This window comes from Vitis vinifera, chromosome 8, assembly GCF_030704535.1.
Source record: "Vitis vinifera cultivar Pinot Noir 40024 chromosome 8, ASM3070453v1".
Classification (NCBI taxonomy): Eukaryota; Viridiplantae; Streptophyta; class Magnoliopsida; order Vitales; family Vitaceae; genus Vitis; species Vitis vinifera.
Genome location: NC_081812.1, coordinates 15,670,395 through 15,686,564, shown reverse-complemented (window position 1 = coordinate 15,686,564; position 16,170 = coordinate 15,670,395). Strand labels below are relative to the sequence as shown.

The following is a 16,170-nucleotide window of genomic DNA, read 5'->3' as shown; positions in this document are numbered from 1 at the left end:
TATTCTCATGAGTAGTCTTCCTTAGTCAATATTTCAGAAGTTTTCAAAACCAGTTTTGAAAAATAATTTGAGCGGTTTCTGAAAATTGTTCATTGATGTTTTGTAAAACGAAAATCTGTTAGAGACTCGAAATGTTTTTAACCCATTTTTTATATTTTTTAAACATGTTTTAGAAATAACTTTTGTAAGTAATGCTTTATTTTTAATCATTATCCATTAGTATACTTATTTTTTAAAATAGCACCTAAAACCTAAATGAAAATAACTAAAAAATATTCTCTAAAAACGTCATATTTTTAGTTTGTCAAACATGGTTTCCTGTTTTTTTGTTATTGAGAACAAAAATTGCTTTCAAAAGAAGTTACCAATCGAGGCCTTAGGTTTTGATTGGGAAGTGTTTTAAAAAACGGTTTTATTCGAAAACAAGCATTCATCCAAATCTTTTATAAAAATAATTGATTTAAGCTTAGGTAAAGATGAAAATAAACTTGAAGTGTATGAGAAATAATTTAGACTTAAGTGCACCAACAAATACCATCTTACAATCCCATGTTACTTCTTCAAATATCACAAATCTTCAAAAAAATTAATCTTCTTCTATAATTGCTTGAGCTTTCTATGAATTTTAACAAACAAACTAGAAAAACTTAACTTAATTTGAACCATTAGCATTATTAACCTCATTTTATTATCATCAAAATCCGATTAGGGAAACCCTTAAGCTAACAATCTTCCTTTTTTTAATGATGACAAAACTATGCTATCCAGAGAAAAGACTCTCATTCGACAAATGTATAAAACAAATCAAGAAAATAAAGCTCAAAGATACAAGTAAATAGAAGATTAAAAAAAATATGCATAAATGTACAATCATCCATCTAACAATCATCAAACCAAAAAGATCAATGTCCCGAAGGATATGTAACAAATGATATGAATAACATGAAGTGTATTGGAAATAAATAACCATGAAGTCTAAAGTTATATCCATAATATCCAGAAAATCTAAATAGACTGGTAAAGGAGCTATCCATAGTGGAATAAAACATGTCTAAAAGCATATCCACAACAAAGTAACCAACATAAGTGGAGTATTAAAACATTTCCAAACCAAATATATATCCAAAATAACTTTAAAATAACTCTTAAACCCCGTAGACAAGCCTATGAAGAGTTTATATCTTTCCCATTTGGCAACATTAAAATCATGGGGGAAAATACTATAGATCAAACTCAAGATTGGGGGAGGTGAAAGTGGAAAAATGGAATAAAGGTATGTCATCATCTCCTCTTGTTGAATCTAAAGCTAAGCAATGAAAGCTGCTTGGTATTGATCAAGTTGAGTTGTGAAAGCTAGCTAATACTGATCCATGTGATCCTCAATAAAGTAGAAGTAGCAATCGCTGATCATAGCTTGCTTCTCCATCTATGTACCAAGAGCTAATTTGAGATGTGAGATCTATCTAATACTAATCAACCTATGGAGATGAGTATGGAGCGATGAGCTCAATAGCAAGAGATAGAGACATCTTAGAAAAATTTGACTTAGTGGAGAAGGTTTCCTCAGTAGGCATGTTTCATTCATGGTGGGAGATCTAAACTACCTCATATGGATGCTCAATACAAAAGGGCTCCTCGATCTGCATTTCCTCTATCACATGACCTTAAGGGAACTCTCCACCGTTCATACCTTTAATCTCATCCTTTTCCTTAACCCTCTTCTTAGAAACCTCCTATCCATCCCACTTGTGAATGTAAGACCCATCAAGAAGTTTCTTGAAATGCATTTGATCCATAGACTTTGCATTATAGGTGTCATACATGGTAGGAAGTCAAACATTCTTTTTAGTCTTTAGGTCTATATTGAACACGTTGAAAATGTAGGGATACCTGAATCTTTCCATACCCTATACCCAGATTAGGTAAGGTGCCTATAAAAACTTTCCTAAACTTTCTAAATCTTATACACAAGGAAAACAAATATAATTTTAAACAAAATAGATTTAGATATCAGTGTTAGAAAACATTACATTCGATTTAGATATTCCTAAATTGATTCATTTTGATGAAGAGTATATGTAGAGTCATAAAAAGTCTCGTAAACCCATGATCTCTCACCTCATGGCTCTCTCTTCATCCTAACACACTTATGATGGGGGGAAAAGAGGGTGAAGGTTGTGACTCTCTTACTCTCTGGAGGTGGAAGACAACTCTATGGAAACCCTAACTCCTAAGTGGGTATTTATAGGCTTCCTTGTTAGGTCCCACTAAGGGCTTGAGTCATTTACTCTATCCAAAAATGAGTCCTAATTAATTAATTAACACAATAAGGCTTATTAATGAATCAATTTGCCTAATCCAGAGACCTTGTTCACTTACCCTTGTGCAATCTTACATAATTACCAAAACTCCCTTATACATAAAAGTGAACGTAGAGTCAATCTGACCCTCATAGATTGTATTAACAAAACAAGGCATATGAGCTCAGAGCGGGGACCACTTGACCTATATGATAGTATTGACTTTCTCAAAATCCAATTATGAAGTTGATTTAATACTCCACTACAAATAATCAACTACACTCCAATACTATATGTAAATAATAACAGAACACTATGTGCTCGAGTTCATGACATGTTATCCATTGTGTTTAGTCTCCTTATGAACTGATGTTTATAATATAATAAGGTAGAAACTATCAACATTTCAATACTACCACTGCTATCATTGAGTTACAGATCCTCTTATTGTGCATTCAACTGATATGTTTTAATTCTTAACGAGTCTATATCAAGTTTCATTTAAAGAACTACTATGACCATAGTTTACATGAACATAACTCCTTAGGATCATGACCTAATGGAACATTCTATCTCAATCTAGAGGTGTCCAATGGACTAGGCCGCCTATTTTGGCCAGTAGTCCGACATGCCAAAAGGCCAAGCTGGATCGACACAACCCAATTACTATAGTGAGCAAGGCTGGCATGCCCCAAATGAGCAAGTCAGGTGATTGGAGCCAAAACATGTGCTCTAATGGCACATATTCGATATGATTTGTGCACCAACGGACATTCAAATCACCCAACTTGACCTAAATCAATGCTAAGGCCCTAGCCATGAGTTTAATCTATACTTTGGAGATTTATCTCAGGTTCAAGAGAAGAAAATTGTGCAAATTGAATGACTTTCGATTTTGAAAGATCAAGAAAGGGCTAAATGAGGAAATAAGTGAGTCAAGACTCATTGAACGTAAGGAAAGGCAAAACAAGGATATCATGAGGTTGGAGGATGATTAATGACCATTATGGAGTAAGAAAGAAGGCAAGAAAGCATGGGAAATGAGGCATGAAGCAAGATTTAGCTGCATGGAAATTTAGAACTCAAAAATCTGATGGCATTATATACTCTGACTTTGAGGACAAATTTGGAGCACTTTTTGGAGTCCATTATATACATACTATATATTGTTTCGAAGCTCGGGAAGTCAGGAGTCCAAAACTTCAAACAGTTTGCAAATCGGAGCTGAAATGAAGAAGTTATGGCCATTTTAAGACAACTGTACCAAGCTGGAGGGTCATTTCGAAATGATTTCGAAATTCAACTTATGAATTCGAAATCCACTTCGAAATGACACCAATTTCGAATTCACCCACTGCCACTTTGATGTTCCACTTCCTCTACCTCGGGAATTGCATCTAAAGCACTCCATCCGCCCTAGGTGGACCCCACACGACTGGAAATCACCATTTTATTATTTTTTAATCATTTTTAGGAAATTTTTTTTGTAATAAGTGGCCAATGAGATTGTGCCACATGTTAGGTAATTGAGGATATTATATAAACTCTCTCAATTCTAGGTTTTAGGGATCTTGGATTTTTTTTCTAGAGTTTTTGACATTGAAGGAGGAAGAAGACGAGAACTTTGATTTGTTTTCTTTTTCTTCTTTATTGAATATATCGTTTTTAGTTTCTTTTGACTCAAATTATGGATTTTTACCCTACTATGGATTGTGAATGTGACATCACCCCCGTGAGAGGCTAAGATCCAACTTGGGGCTTGAAGCATGAAAACCTAAGGGTTAGGAAACCTATAGGAACAATGGGTGAATTATTATAACAATGAGATTAATTATTGGTTGAGTGACAATTTATCAATTTTTTTTATCCTATCCTTGTGAGTTCGTTTAGGGAATGATACGGTAGGTTATTACTTGATACTAGTGATTCTTGGTAATTCTTGATCATTAGTTATCCTCATCTTACCTACCGTTATTTGCCCCTAAACAAAGCTATAAGGAGTAGGAATAGTTAAAAAGCCAAATCTTAAATTGATAATCAATCTCATTCATTTGATGGTTTTAGGAATCTATTTTAAAAATGAAAAATTAGGTTTCGGATGCAATTTTGAGTTATAGAACTCAACTTGATCGCGAGTGGCCAAGGATCCCAAAACCCTAAGATCATATTACTTAAAATACCCTTGTTTTCTATAATTTCTATACCCTAGGTTGGATTGTGGAAAACCCCAAACTTGAATCAATTGAATTTAAAATCAATATTCATCTTCTCTTATTAATTTAATTTCTTTTACTTAGTTTCACATTATTCACATATTGTTTTTCACTGAAGGATTTAAACAAAAACAATTCATTTATTCTAGTATTGACAATTTTCATAAGTCAGTCATTGAGAACGATACCCGGAATACTACAAAAGCCGTAGTGACTCTTTCTCTAGTTTTTCTTGACCACAGTTACTACGTAAAAAGGCTAAGTATTTTGGTACAATAGAGAAATTTCGGTCATCATGTTAGGACTAAAGAGATGTCCCTTTGTGCCATTGTGTCGACCCCTGTTCAAATATTACTTTTATTTTTTTTACTTTTTTTTTATTATATGTTAAATGTCTATAATACTATTTTCAACAATATATAACAGAAAAAAGTGAATCAATAGCCATTTTTTATTTTTCATGTTAAATAACTATATTATTTTTCTCCTTATTTCCTTTTATATTCCAATATTTTAAATTTATTGTTATTTTGATATATATAAAAAAAATTCAAATATGATTTTTTTTACTAATTTTAAAAACAAAAAATTAACATTTTTATAAATTTTAAAATTACAAACTTGATAAATATAAATATAAAAAATAACAAATATAATTATTAAAAATATTTAAAGTAACAAAAATAATTTTCATTTAATAATGAAAACAATTAAGGCAAAATAACCTAAAAAATTAAATTAAACCTAGTACAGCCCATTGGCACAACCCATTAGCATGACACGATATAGCACAATTAGCCCATGGACTTATGGGTCGTGTCGGGCACCTATTTAGTTTGCATGGGCTAGCCCAACCCGACATGATTTTTAAGTGAGTCGTCTTTATCGCAATCTTATGAGATGTCATGGTGTCTCTATTAAGAATAACTATTGTTATATGCTTCCATCAATAATGACCCAACTCATATGGAATATATAATCAACTTACGATCTGACCCATAAGTCAAAATCACTATTAACTTTAACATAAGTTTGATATTCTCTTAAGGTTGAGAAACAACACAATGAAACAGCTTAGTAATGTCACGACTACTTGACAACCTTAAGTCATAACTTACGGTCTTGTCCAATGTGTAACCATATACACTAGTACAAATATCATGGGAAACCATTCCAATGGCTAAGACCAGTCATCTTTCCAATTAGGAGGTAATGCACTACAACCTCTAATGGATTTGCCTAAGCCCATGAACTAGTTGTGAACTAGTTATTTATTAGTAAAGAACCTATGACTTGGATCTTTCGTACAACTTTTAATGCACTCAAGTCATGTATGATATAAAAGATGCAAATCAGAATGCTTATAAAGTATAATGCATGGAATTAGAATAGATAAAAGTGAATTGAAAATTTATTAATAAATAATAAAATTTAAAAGTTTATTGCATCATGTCATGATTTTAAGGGTTTTATCCTAACAAAAAATCCTTGTTAAAAAACATCCATATGAAAGGACCTTAGATTTTCTCTCACAACACCGCATCATATGTTGTAGGATGACTAAACCAAGATTGATCCTCCTACGAGTCAAGATGGAGTCAATAAAAAATGTCTCATAGTGGGAAACCTCATCCTAATTTCCACCTTAAGGAATGAAAATGTAGCTAATCATATGGTGCAAGACTTGACTAATCACAATAAGGACATAAGCATGGGGCTTTGTAATCATCATGTTAATAAGAAGGTCACAGACCTTTGAATAGCTTAACTAATAACAAAATTGAGATGACCATTCTTAGCCATTGTCAATGTACTCATCAATTGTCTAAATGAGGTTATGCAACTATCATTTGGAAACATGACCTTGGAGTTGAATGTGTTTCACCTATGCAAGCAACCAATTAATCATGAAGAGTTTGAATATGAAGAGGTATGCTTGATTGACACACTAGCTCAAAACATACAATATACTCATGAAAAAGTAATTAAAGGAATTGCTAATTGATTTTTCAAGGGAAAAAACTCAAGCGTTTATCAATCTACTAAGTTTTCAAGTTGTAGCCTAGTTGTTTGCACACATTTCAACAAAGTTAACACACATCAACCCTTAGAGGATATCAAAGATAGCAAGAGAATGAGCACACCCCTATGCTTGATATTTTAAAGGGTGACGTACTAGATGACAATTTATAGATATCCCTAAGTTCAATGAGCATGTTGAGAGGGAGATTAAAATGCACATTACAAACTTATACCTTCCATCATTTACTAGCATTAGATATGGTTTCTCCTATTAGTTAGATATTTCATTTTTTTTATCAGTAAATAATTTATCCAATTCATAGATCGAATTTAAATAGATGATTTGTGAATCATCTAATAACTAATTACCAAATTATTTTGGTTTTGAGTTTTACTAGATTCATATATTTCTCTCAATCTAAATAATAGAGTTGAATTTTTAATATTTGTATATTTTCATATGAAGGAAAAAGTTATTTTTACAAGAAAAGGTGAAGTGTATTTTTGTAAAAATCGTTATTTTTTAAGGTAAAATATGTGAAGATTTAGATTCACAAATTTGGATTTTTTTTTTTAATCAAATAACCAAAACTTTATTAAGGAAAAGGCGGATATGAAAAGATAAAAAGTGGGTATATTAAAGATCACCTTTATGGAAAAATCCTTTTGATTTTGGTTTTGGTACGAATCAAACCCTTGCGTTACAGAAAAATTATCCTATATTTAACGAAGAAGCTTAAGGGACATAAATTAAGAGAAGTGAGAAATCACAAAGGAAAAAGTAAAATCCAAAAAGTGCTCTACAGCTCCCCCTCTATTAACATTATTCCTGCATCAGTTTTACCACTCCACCATCCAAGAGTCTCTTTCCTCATAGAAAAGTTTCAATCAAAGCTTTGGTCCTTGCTATTGATCGCTTCTACTTTCCCATACAAGCTCGTATGTTCAATGGGCACGGGCACTGGTGATGCTACCGTGGAGCTGGAAGCCATGCGCAAAGACGACTCCTCCTGGCACCCATGTCGAGTCTCCCTCAGGTGAATCCTCTCTTTCCATCTTCTTACCTGAACGACTAATGGGGTTTCTCATCTCACACCATTCTGTTGGAAATTTCGATTTTTCTATGTTTACTCCAAGAAATAATTAGGGGTTTTCAATCAAAATGTATTTGAGATAGCAGGTGATGAGATGATTTCCATGTCAGCTACAGGACCGTTTTTTCCTTTTTTTGGTCCTTATGCTTTAAATTAATGAACACATATGAGTTAATTTAAAATTAATTATACTAGCATTGCATTTCTTTCCTTGGTTGGCTCAAAATGAATAGCATTCATGGTATCGTAGGTCCTTGTTTATTTATTTTTCACTTTCCTACTGTTTGGTTATGGAGTAAGCTGAGGAGTAAGAAGGGAAGGAAAATTTGAAGTTGTCTGTTTGGTTTTCAGGTAAAACGATGAGCTTAAATCAATTAACAAAACTGTACGAAATCGATTTTTGGTTTTTTTTTTCCCCTCTTTCTGAGCTTTCAATTTTCCCTTCTTTTTTTTTTCCTGTGGTTTCTCAGCAGCCAAACAAAGCATTTGTTAGCTTTGATGAGGTTTATTGATAGTAAGAAAACCAGTTAAAATGATTGAGTCTGGCTTCTGATTGTGTACAGCTCCACTGGATTTGGCCTTATTGTAGACTTTGGGAGCCAAGACTTAGAAGACATAATATCAAATGAGGAAGAAGCACTTGCTCGTCTTCGCATTCGCTCAGTTCCTCTTCAAGGTGAGGACTGCTCGCTCATAGAAGAAGGTGAGCGTGTTCTTGCGACCCATAAGTCACATTTTAAGACCCTCTCCTTTGATGCTATGGTGGAAAAGGTATTGTCTCTCTCCCTGAATTTTTTAATTGGAAGGCATACTGATTAATCTAAGGAATCTTAATGATTCCCACAAAGTGACATCATTGATGCGCGGAATTGCTAAAAATGGATATGGTTAGTTGTATTAATAGTGCCATGGTATGTGCAGGAAATGTCCCATGAATTTCACATTGAATGTGATCTTATAGATTGGGGCATCATGGTGAATGTGGTAGTATGTCACGAGAAGAAATGATATTATTAATGTGAAATAATAACATTTTGTAAATGGGAATGAAAGCTGGGAATCAATAGCACATTACCAGGACATACTTGTTCTGCAACTTTGATTCCATTTTCAGCATTTGGACATGTCTGGAATCCTCAAAATCAGTTTCAGAAACTTTAGGACACACTCTCATCAGTGTTTTTTTTGTTTGTTTGCTTCTTCATGTTTTTAAACTTCACTACATAACTGCTAATAGGCCTAATTCAAAACAAGGACTAACTGTTGATGAGAACCTGTACGTTTGGAGACCTTGTAGCTTAATACAATATGTTTCTTAAACTCGCTATACAAATTTTGTGCATATCATTTAACCAATCACATCTTTTAAGATAAGTTGCTAGACATATCTAAATGTATCTAAGCTTTAGGTATTGCAATTTGCATGTCTTTTAATTGGACCATAAAATGTTGAAAATTACATCAACATTCATTGTAAGAGTTTCATATGAAAAATGAATGTGTAATATGCTATTATAGTTGGAAGTCTAAAGAGTTACTGATGGTACAAGGCTACAAGCTTGACATGGTATATGCATCATGAATACTTTGTTGGTAAACTTATAATCAACTTTCCTAATACTTAGAACTCTACAATTCAATGGATCGTTTTGGAAACCTGGGGAGTAGATTAGTATAGCTGAATGCGCTGTTGGATCTGATTGCGTTGTCCTATCTCATTGGAGATGCAGGGAGGTTTTTAGCTGTACAGTATTTTGTATGTGATTATATGCATTATTCATACTCACTCTTATTTAACTTTCCTGAAAACACTTTTTTGGCTCCTAACTTCCTCAGAAAAAAAGGTTTTACCGAGATTTTCTTTGAGGATCCTATCCAAGTCTTCAAGGGCATAGATATTATCAAGGTTTCTTATGATTACTGATGAGAAAAACCCAGCTATTTTGTCTCACAGTATCATATCATACTCCAGTCCTCTAGTTGCTTGACATTCATGTTATATGAGATGTTTTTAAGATGGCAAGAATTATGTATTGTGATTCTTATTTTGTTATGTAAAAGGTGTACTCCTGATTGTTCAGTCACTTCCCAGTATTCATACTTAGCAGGCACTAAGAGTAAGACACTCGACGAGGATTAGCTGTAGATGTACTTTTGTGATCAAGTGGCTTCACCAAGACCTCAAAGGAGCAACATCAATTGTTCCATCTAGTTCAATAATGAAACTGGCAACACAAAGCATCACTGTCCATCCAATGGTTGCCGCATTCTTGAAACCAATAAAAACCTTGAATTGCTCTGCTGCCCCTTCTTTTTCAACTGTTTTTGAAGATGTGGATTGTGAAGTTGACCTTCATAAATTGCTAGAAAAGCAAATAGAAGAAATCAGCAATTTAGCTGATGCATCCAAGAAGGAAATTTCGGAAGACATCCTTTTTGGGATTAAAGGTAGGTAACAAGACCACAACTTTATCAGTTTCATGAGTACTACTTTATTGGTTCCTTTTTTTCTATTTATGTGATGTGTTAGTTCTTTTGTATTAGCTGTGAGTGTGTTCAGTGCAGAAAGTGTTGGTAACCCATAGAAAGAAAAGGGAAAAAAAGACTGTTGGAGCAGTTATTTGTAAAAGGAGAATGTCTTGCATCTACACTCAAAAAAAGTTCTCAAGCATAGTGATAGGAATGTGGCACTTATATAATAGTTTAGAACCTTCCAATAGATGTCCTTCACTTCTATAATGATTCAAAAAGGCTTTCAGTATTTTCCTTACTGATTTATTTACTGAATACCTTGTGATTATGCACTTGGATCTGTCTACAAAGAATTTGGTTTCATTCTTAATGACCAGAAATACAATAGGTTTTTTTTTCCCTACACCTCTATTTATTTTAGATATATTTATGTTAGACAATGGACCCTCTTCCTCCTATTTTTTTGTACTGGTGATAGAAGCACTCAATTGTCTATTGGAGAGGGCCAGGAAGAGTGGCTTTTTATGGGGATTTATGATAAGGGGAGAGGAGGGGGGTGGGGGCAAGCACAGGACATGTCCCATTTGTTGTTTGTTGATGGCACCCTTGTTTTTTGTGAGGCTTCACAAAGTGAAATGGTTCATATAAACTAGTTGTTTATGTAGTTTGAAGCCATTTTGGAACTAAAGATAAATATAAAGAAAAGTGAGTTGATCCCAATAGGGAGGGTGGATAATGTGGAGGCATTGGCCTTAGAATTGGGATACTTGGTAGGGGAGCTTTTGTGTACCCATTTGGTGTTACCCCTAAGAGCTCTCTTCAAAGTAAAGTCAATGTGAGATAGCCAAGAGGAGAGATTTTGACAAAGATTGGTGATGTGGAAAAGGCAATATATTCCAAAAAAGGGGAGACTTACTCTAATTAGAAGCACCTGATCCAATTTGCTTATGTATTTGACCTCCTTGTTTAGCATGCCCGATTGAGGCTTGAGAAGTTTCAAAGAGAATTTCTATGGGGAAGCAAGGCTTTGGAGAAAAAGATGCATTTAGTGAAATAATTGATTGTTTGTAGAAAAAGAGGAAGGGAGTTTCAGGCATAGATGCCTTCTTTTGTTTAACAAGGCTCTCCTAGAATAGTGGTGTTGGAGATTTGTTATTGAAGGAGAAGTGTTTTGGAAATAGTTTATTCAAGTGAAGTACAATGAGGAAGAAGGGGTTGTGGTTCTTGCAAAGTGAGAGAAGGGCATGTAGTTATGGGAAAATATCTAAAAGGGATGGGACATGTTTAGTAGTAGAACATCCTTTGAGGTGGGTAATGGGAGAAAGGTGAAGTTTTGTAAAGATAGGTGTTGTGCGATGAACCTTTCTATGCATCTTTTCCCTCTTTATATGCTTTAGCAGTGTCAAAAGAGGATTACATGGCAGATGTTTGGGGCGACCTAGGCTAGGGGAGCCACTAGAATCTGTATTTCTTTAGACATTTTAATAATTGGGAGCTCGACAATGCAAAAGCTTTTTTATCTAGGTTGCAAGGAAGGTCTATGAAGAGGGAAGAGAATGATAAGGTGGTTTGTAAGACCTCAAGGAAAAATGTTTTCTCTATCAAATCTTTATATTCCACCTTGGAACTGGACAACCTTTTCTTTTCCCAGAGGGCATTATTTGGAATCTATGAGGGTCCCATGTAACTTACTGGGGAAAGTTGTTAATTTTAGATCTGCTTAAGAAAATAGGGTGGCTGTTGGTGGATTGATGTCTCCCTTGCCAAAGCAAAGAAGAACCTATTAATCACATCCTTCCACACTGTTTCAAAGTAAGGGTACAATGGCATATGTAGTTCTCTTTATTTGGCATTGTATAGATACTTCCTTCCATGGTTAAGGGGACTCTGTTAGGCTGGCTTTGCTCTTTTGTGGCATTGTGTGTATTTTTTTTGGACAATTTGGAAGAAAAGTAATCGAAGAACATTCAAAAGTGAGGAGCATCCGATTCAATCGCTTAAGTGCTCTTTCCTTAGAAGTCTATTGTTATGGGTTAGTATGTTTATAGAAGAAGGTCAAATTCCTTTAATTGATTTTGTAGATTGGGTGAATCTGACCAAGGGAAAGTGGTTTTTTGTGTTATCTCTCCGTGGCAAAGCTTTTTGTTTCCATTGTATATGTCTTGTGTACCTTGGTGTATAATTTTTCTTTTTTTTAATCTATAAAATTTCTTGTTATTTATCAAAAAATAAATAAATAAATCCTGTTAGGCCATTACTGGAAACTTCTTGTCCTATCAATAACTTAAAAATGAGTAACTGCTAGCTAATCCATCCATAATTTTTGTCACTTCATAGCAAACTTAAAGAGGTTTAGGTACTGAAATCCAAGGTTAACATGACAAAAAAATCTTAACATATGTTGTATTGCTCCACATATTTATTCTGCCTCTGATTTCTGAATGCAGCTGATATAAAGGAACAGATGGATTGCAGCCCAGTTGCTGAATCGAAAATAACCAGTTCACATTTTCAAGTTCCTCATGAGCAGGAGAATCACTTCAAGAGATCTACTCGTTCTTCAAGCAAATTACGAGTGAACATGGAAGTCAAGGATCCACTACCCCCTGATTCATCTATTCAAAAGGAGCTTTCAGAAAACAGGGCTTATCTCAGTCCTCTAGCCTCTCGTGCAGCTCTTGCCTCAATAATGTCAAACCTGCCACAAAAGCTTGAATTCTCAATCTACCATGAGGAAGAAAATGGCTTTGCCTGTGCACCAGACAATATTACTAATAAGCATGTCACTATGGATTTATTAAATGGTACTAAACCAGTGAAGGATAAGCTTTCCTCAGAAATAGAAGCTGCTTTCATACCTGCTGAAATCTTTAAATCACTCATCACAACAGAAAAGGGTGCTTCCAGAAGGCCTCTGCTTGTGGAAGCTTCTTCTGAAATAGCAAACCCAAAGAGCCAAAATGATGCCAGCCCAAGTTTATCAGGCTTGATAGAAGAGAGGGAGTTAAGACAGCCTGCTAAAGAGTCTAGATTTACAAGCTCGGCAATTCAAAAACATGCTGTAAGTTCAACTAGCAATGCTGAGATGAAAACCCATGCTGAAGAAATAAAATCAGTGGCTTTAACTAACAAAAGGTTGACTCGATCAGCAGTTCATAAACAAGAAGAAAATCTAGCCATGGAGGTTAAGCAAAGGTCAGAAGTAAATAATTCAGCTCAAGATATAGAATCAAATTCTTCTGAAGGAAATGTCACAATCCCTGATAGAAAGGCACCAAAAAAGAAGAAACCAGTATCTTTACCACCTGCTGCTCAGAGTTCACCAGTCACTGAGGAGAGAAACAAGAAGCGAAAGATGCCCAGTGCTGTTGAGACTGCCTCAAAGACTGAAGGTTTAAAACAAACTCAAAAATCTTCTTCATTATTAGACTCATCCCCTAGAATCATATTTGAGTGTGATAATTTATATCATCCAACCTCCAACCCAGTTTTATGGCATCCTCTGCAAGTCCTGTTCTACATTGCTTCATATTTCAAATATATTTTCTTCAGTTTGGTTAACCTCAATAAAGAGAAAGAAAAGCCCATATTATCGCCCCCGACCTCTGCCAAAGGCCTCCTTTGGTGCTATTTCTGGTTTTCCATACTCATATTTATACCTTAGTAGATCTATATCTTGTTCCACAGACTAAGCTTTTATTCTTAAGTTTCTCTTGAGGTTCTCGTTTCTGATTTTGGATTTTCTTATCATGATCCCTATCCACTTTGACAGAATATTGTGATGCTTGAAACTTCTACCATTTTTTTCATGTGTATTGAGGAAGTCTCTAAAGTTGGCCAGTTATTCCAGAATTATCTGCAAAATCTCTTGTTTGATTCTGAATTTTCCTGAATAAAAATTTTCAAATTTGTGTTTCCTCCCACTGAATTCTGTTCTTGGCTTTATTTTTCCTACTTATTGCATATTGTTTGTTTGAGTTGTGCTGTCACCACTAGCTTTCCTAGTTTTTTCATGATATGGTCCCAGTCAATTCAGTAATCACAAATTTTGACTCATGCTGAAAATTCCCTCACCCTGATTTTTATTTTTCTTGATCTTAGTTTTTGCTACACATCCTACTAGTTTGTTGTTTTAATATACTGCAATAGGGTTGCATCAAGCTGGCAGACAGTATATGCCAAATCTCTTTAATCAATCAAAGTGTGTGTAATGTTTGGTTCTACAACTGATATGGCCATAAGCATTAAAACATGTAGGGGCCTAGGCCCCACTAGTTTTTGGTTCCTCCCAATGGATTTAAGCAAAGTTCAGCTGATTGCAATGTACTTAGCTGCTCCCATCAAATTTCATAGTTCAATATGTCTTGGGTTGTATCAATCATCTAATAATCCCAATCATAAAGGTTAAGGAATGACATCCAACCATGGGTGATAGGTGGTGTATCTTGTTGGCTATTTCTGTGCAATTTTTCGACAGCCAAATTAATTGTTTATCGTTATTATTGTTGTTGTTTATTTTAAAGCAATTTGGCTTTTAAGTTTTACCAAGATTTAAAATGCAATATCATGTTTCAGGCAAAGTTTCAAGAAATGGTGGAAATAGTGAAAGCCAGAAGAGCAAATCAACTTCCTCAAAGAAGCAAGAGCTGCGATTCTCTCCTCGACTTAGATTTCTCCCTCGAACTCGTTCAGCAAACAAGTGTTAGCATGTTAGGGAGGTATAAACTGGTAAATTCATGGTCTCTTCACTTTTGATAATACCTTGCTTTCTTTGATCTGAGGTGAGAAAGAAAATCAAGACTATAGATTAAACTCCTCAAACAAGGTGTTATATGCATGCATATGGGATCATGACAGTATCTCTATTTGGAGGTACATTATAAGAATACTTAATAGAAAGATTAATGGGACCTCTTTGGCCTTGCAACAATATCTCTTTTAGCGGGTATGCTGTGAATATTGAATAGAAAGACTAAGAGGGCTCTCCTTAGCCTTGCAATCTTCCATTGTTTTCTTCTACTGTCTGTTCTAGTGTGTATTGAAAGATGGAGGTCTTCCGAGGGAATGGAAAATGTTTGTAGGAAGAAGTAAAAGCATGGGTTGTGCAGATGGCCCATTTTTTATTTCATTTCATTCCTTTCCTTCTTAGTAAGGATTCCAGGACTCAGCCTGAAAGAATGGGTTTGTGCCTGTCACACTTCAGAAACCAACTGGAAGACCGAGACTTTTCTGGGAATCATTCCATTTATTCACAGTTCAAAATTAGTGTATTTTTCTTTGATGGTATATGAACCTGGTCTAGAATTAAACTGAGGTCATTTTAGGATTCAAAAAAGATGGAATTGATGATGAAAGCATTCCTTGGTTTACTCATTGGAATGGTTAAATTTTACTGGGATTTTACAGGTTATAAACTTCGACACTCCTGGGAAAATCCACCTAGAGTTGATCCCATGACCATTAAGAGATTATCTTCTACTTAAAATTGAAAAATCAGCAGAGCAAGCAGGCTATTAAGGAAAACCTGGACTTATTGCAGCCTAATTTGAAAAGCCGCTAATAGAGTGTAGAATTCAATTAGTGGTACACTGCCTGTTTGGTGACTGAAAAATGTACCAGTAACCACTAATGCAATATGGCATGTGAGCCCAATAGCGTACATGAAATGCAATTTTGGCTTAGGAGTCAGGACTTAAAACCAATGGTGAAGCCTGACCATAAGCATGAATTCATCCTTCTTTTTCTTTTCCTTGTAGCATTTTTGTTTCTTTATTTGGGTCCATCTTGTTTGGGGTAGAGCAAGTTGGGCAGGGAGGGATAAGCACCACTGGACATTCAAAGTTAGGATTTCTTAGTAATTTTCAAATTTAGGCCACTAATATTAGTGGAGTTCCAATTTGATACCTTCTAGCTAACGTATGATGGTGGGAATTTTTTTTATTTTATTTTCTTTCTTTTTTGGACTTATTATCAGAACTCACCAGATAAATGTCAGCTTGTCCAATAATTTGAACTTCTCCCAACTTCAGGTAGCAAGGAAAAGAGCATCAAAATGATGAACTAACTAAA

General features: G+C 34.7%; 1 protein-coding gene across 2 annotated transcripts; it reads left to right on the top strand.

Moving 5' to 3' along the window:
* The first annotated feature begins 7,220 nt into the window (after positions 1-7,220).
* On the top strand, positions 7,221-15,105 carry LOC100261386 (uncharacterized). 2 transcript variants are annotated; one of them, XM_010656000.3, is made up of 5 exons: positions 7,221-7,572; positions 8,219-8,400; positions 9,738-10,077; positions 12,549-13,493; positions 14,677-15,105. In XM_010656000.3, exons 1-5 carry the CDS (start codon positions 7,503-7,505, stop codon positions 14,805-14,807), a joined length of 1,668 nt encoding a protein of 555 aa, XP_010654302.1. In that variant the 5' UTR covers positions 7,221-7,502; the 3' UTR covers positions 14,808-15,105. The 2 variants fall into 2 exon arrangements, with proteins under 2 accessions (XP_010654302.1, XP_010654303.1); XM_010656001.3 differs by having other exon boundaries at positions 7,276-7,572; positions 8,193-8,400.
* The last annotated feature ends 1,065 nt before the right edge of the window (positions 15,106-16,170 follow it).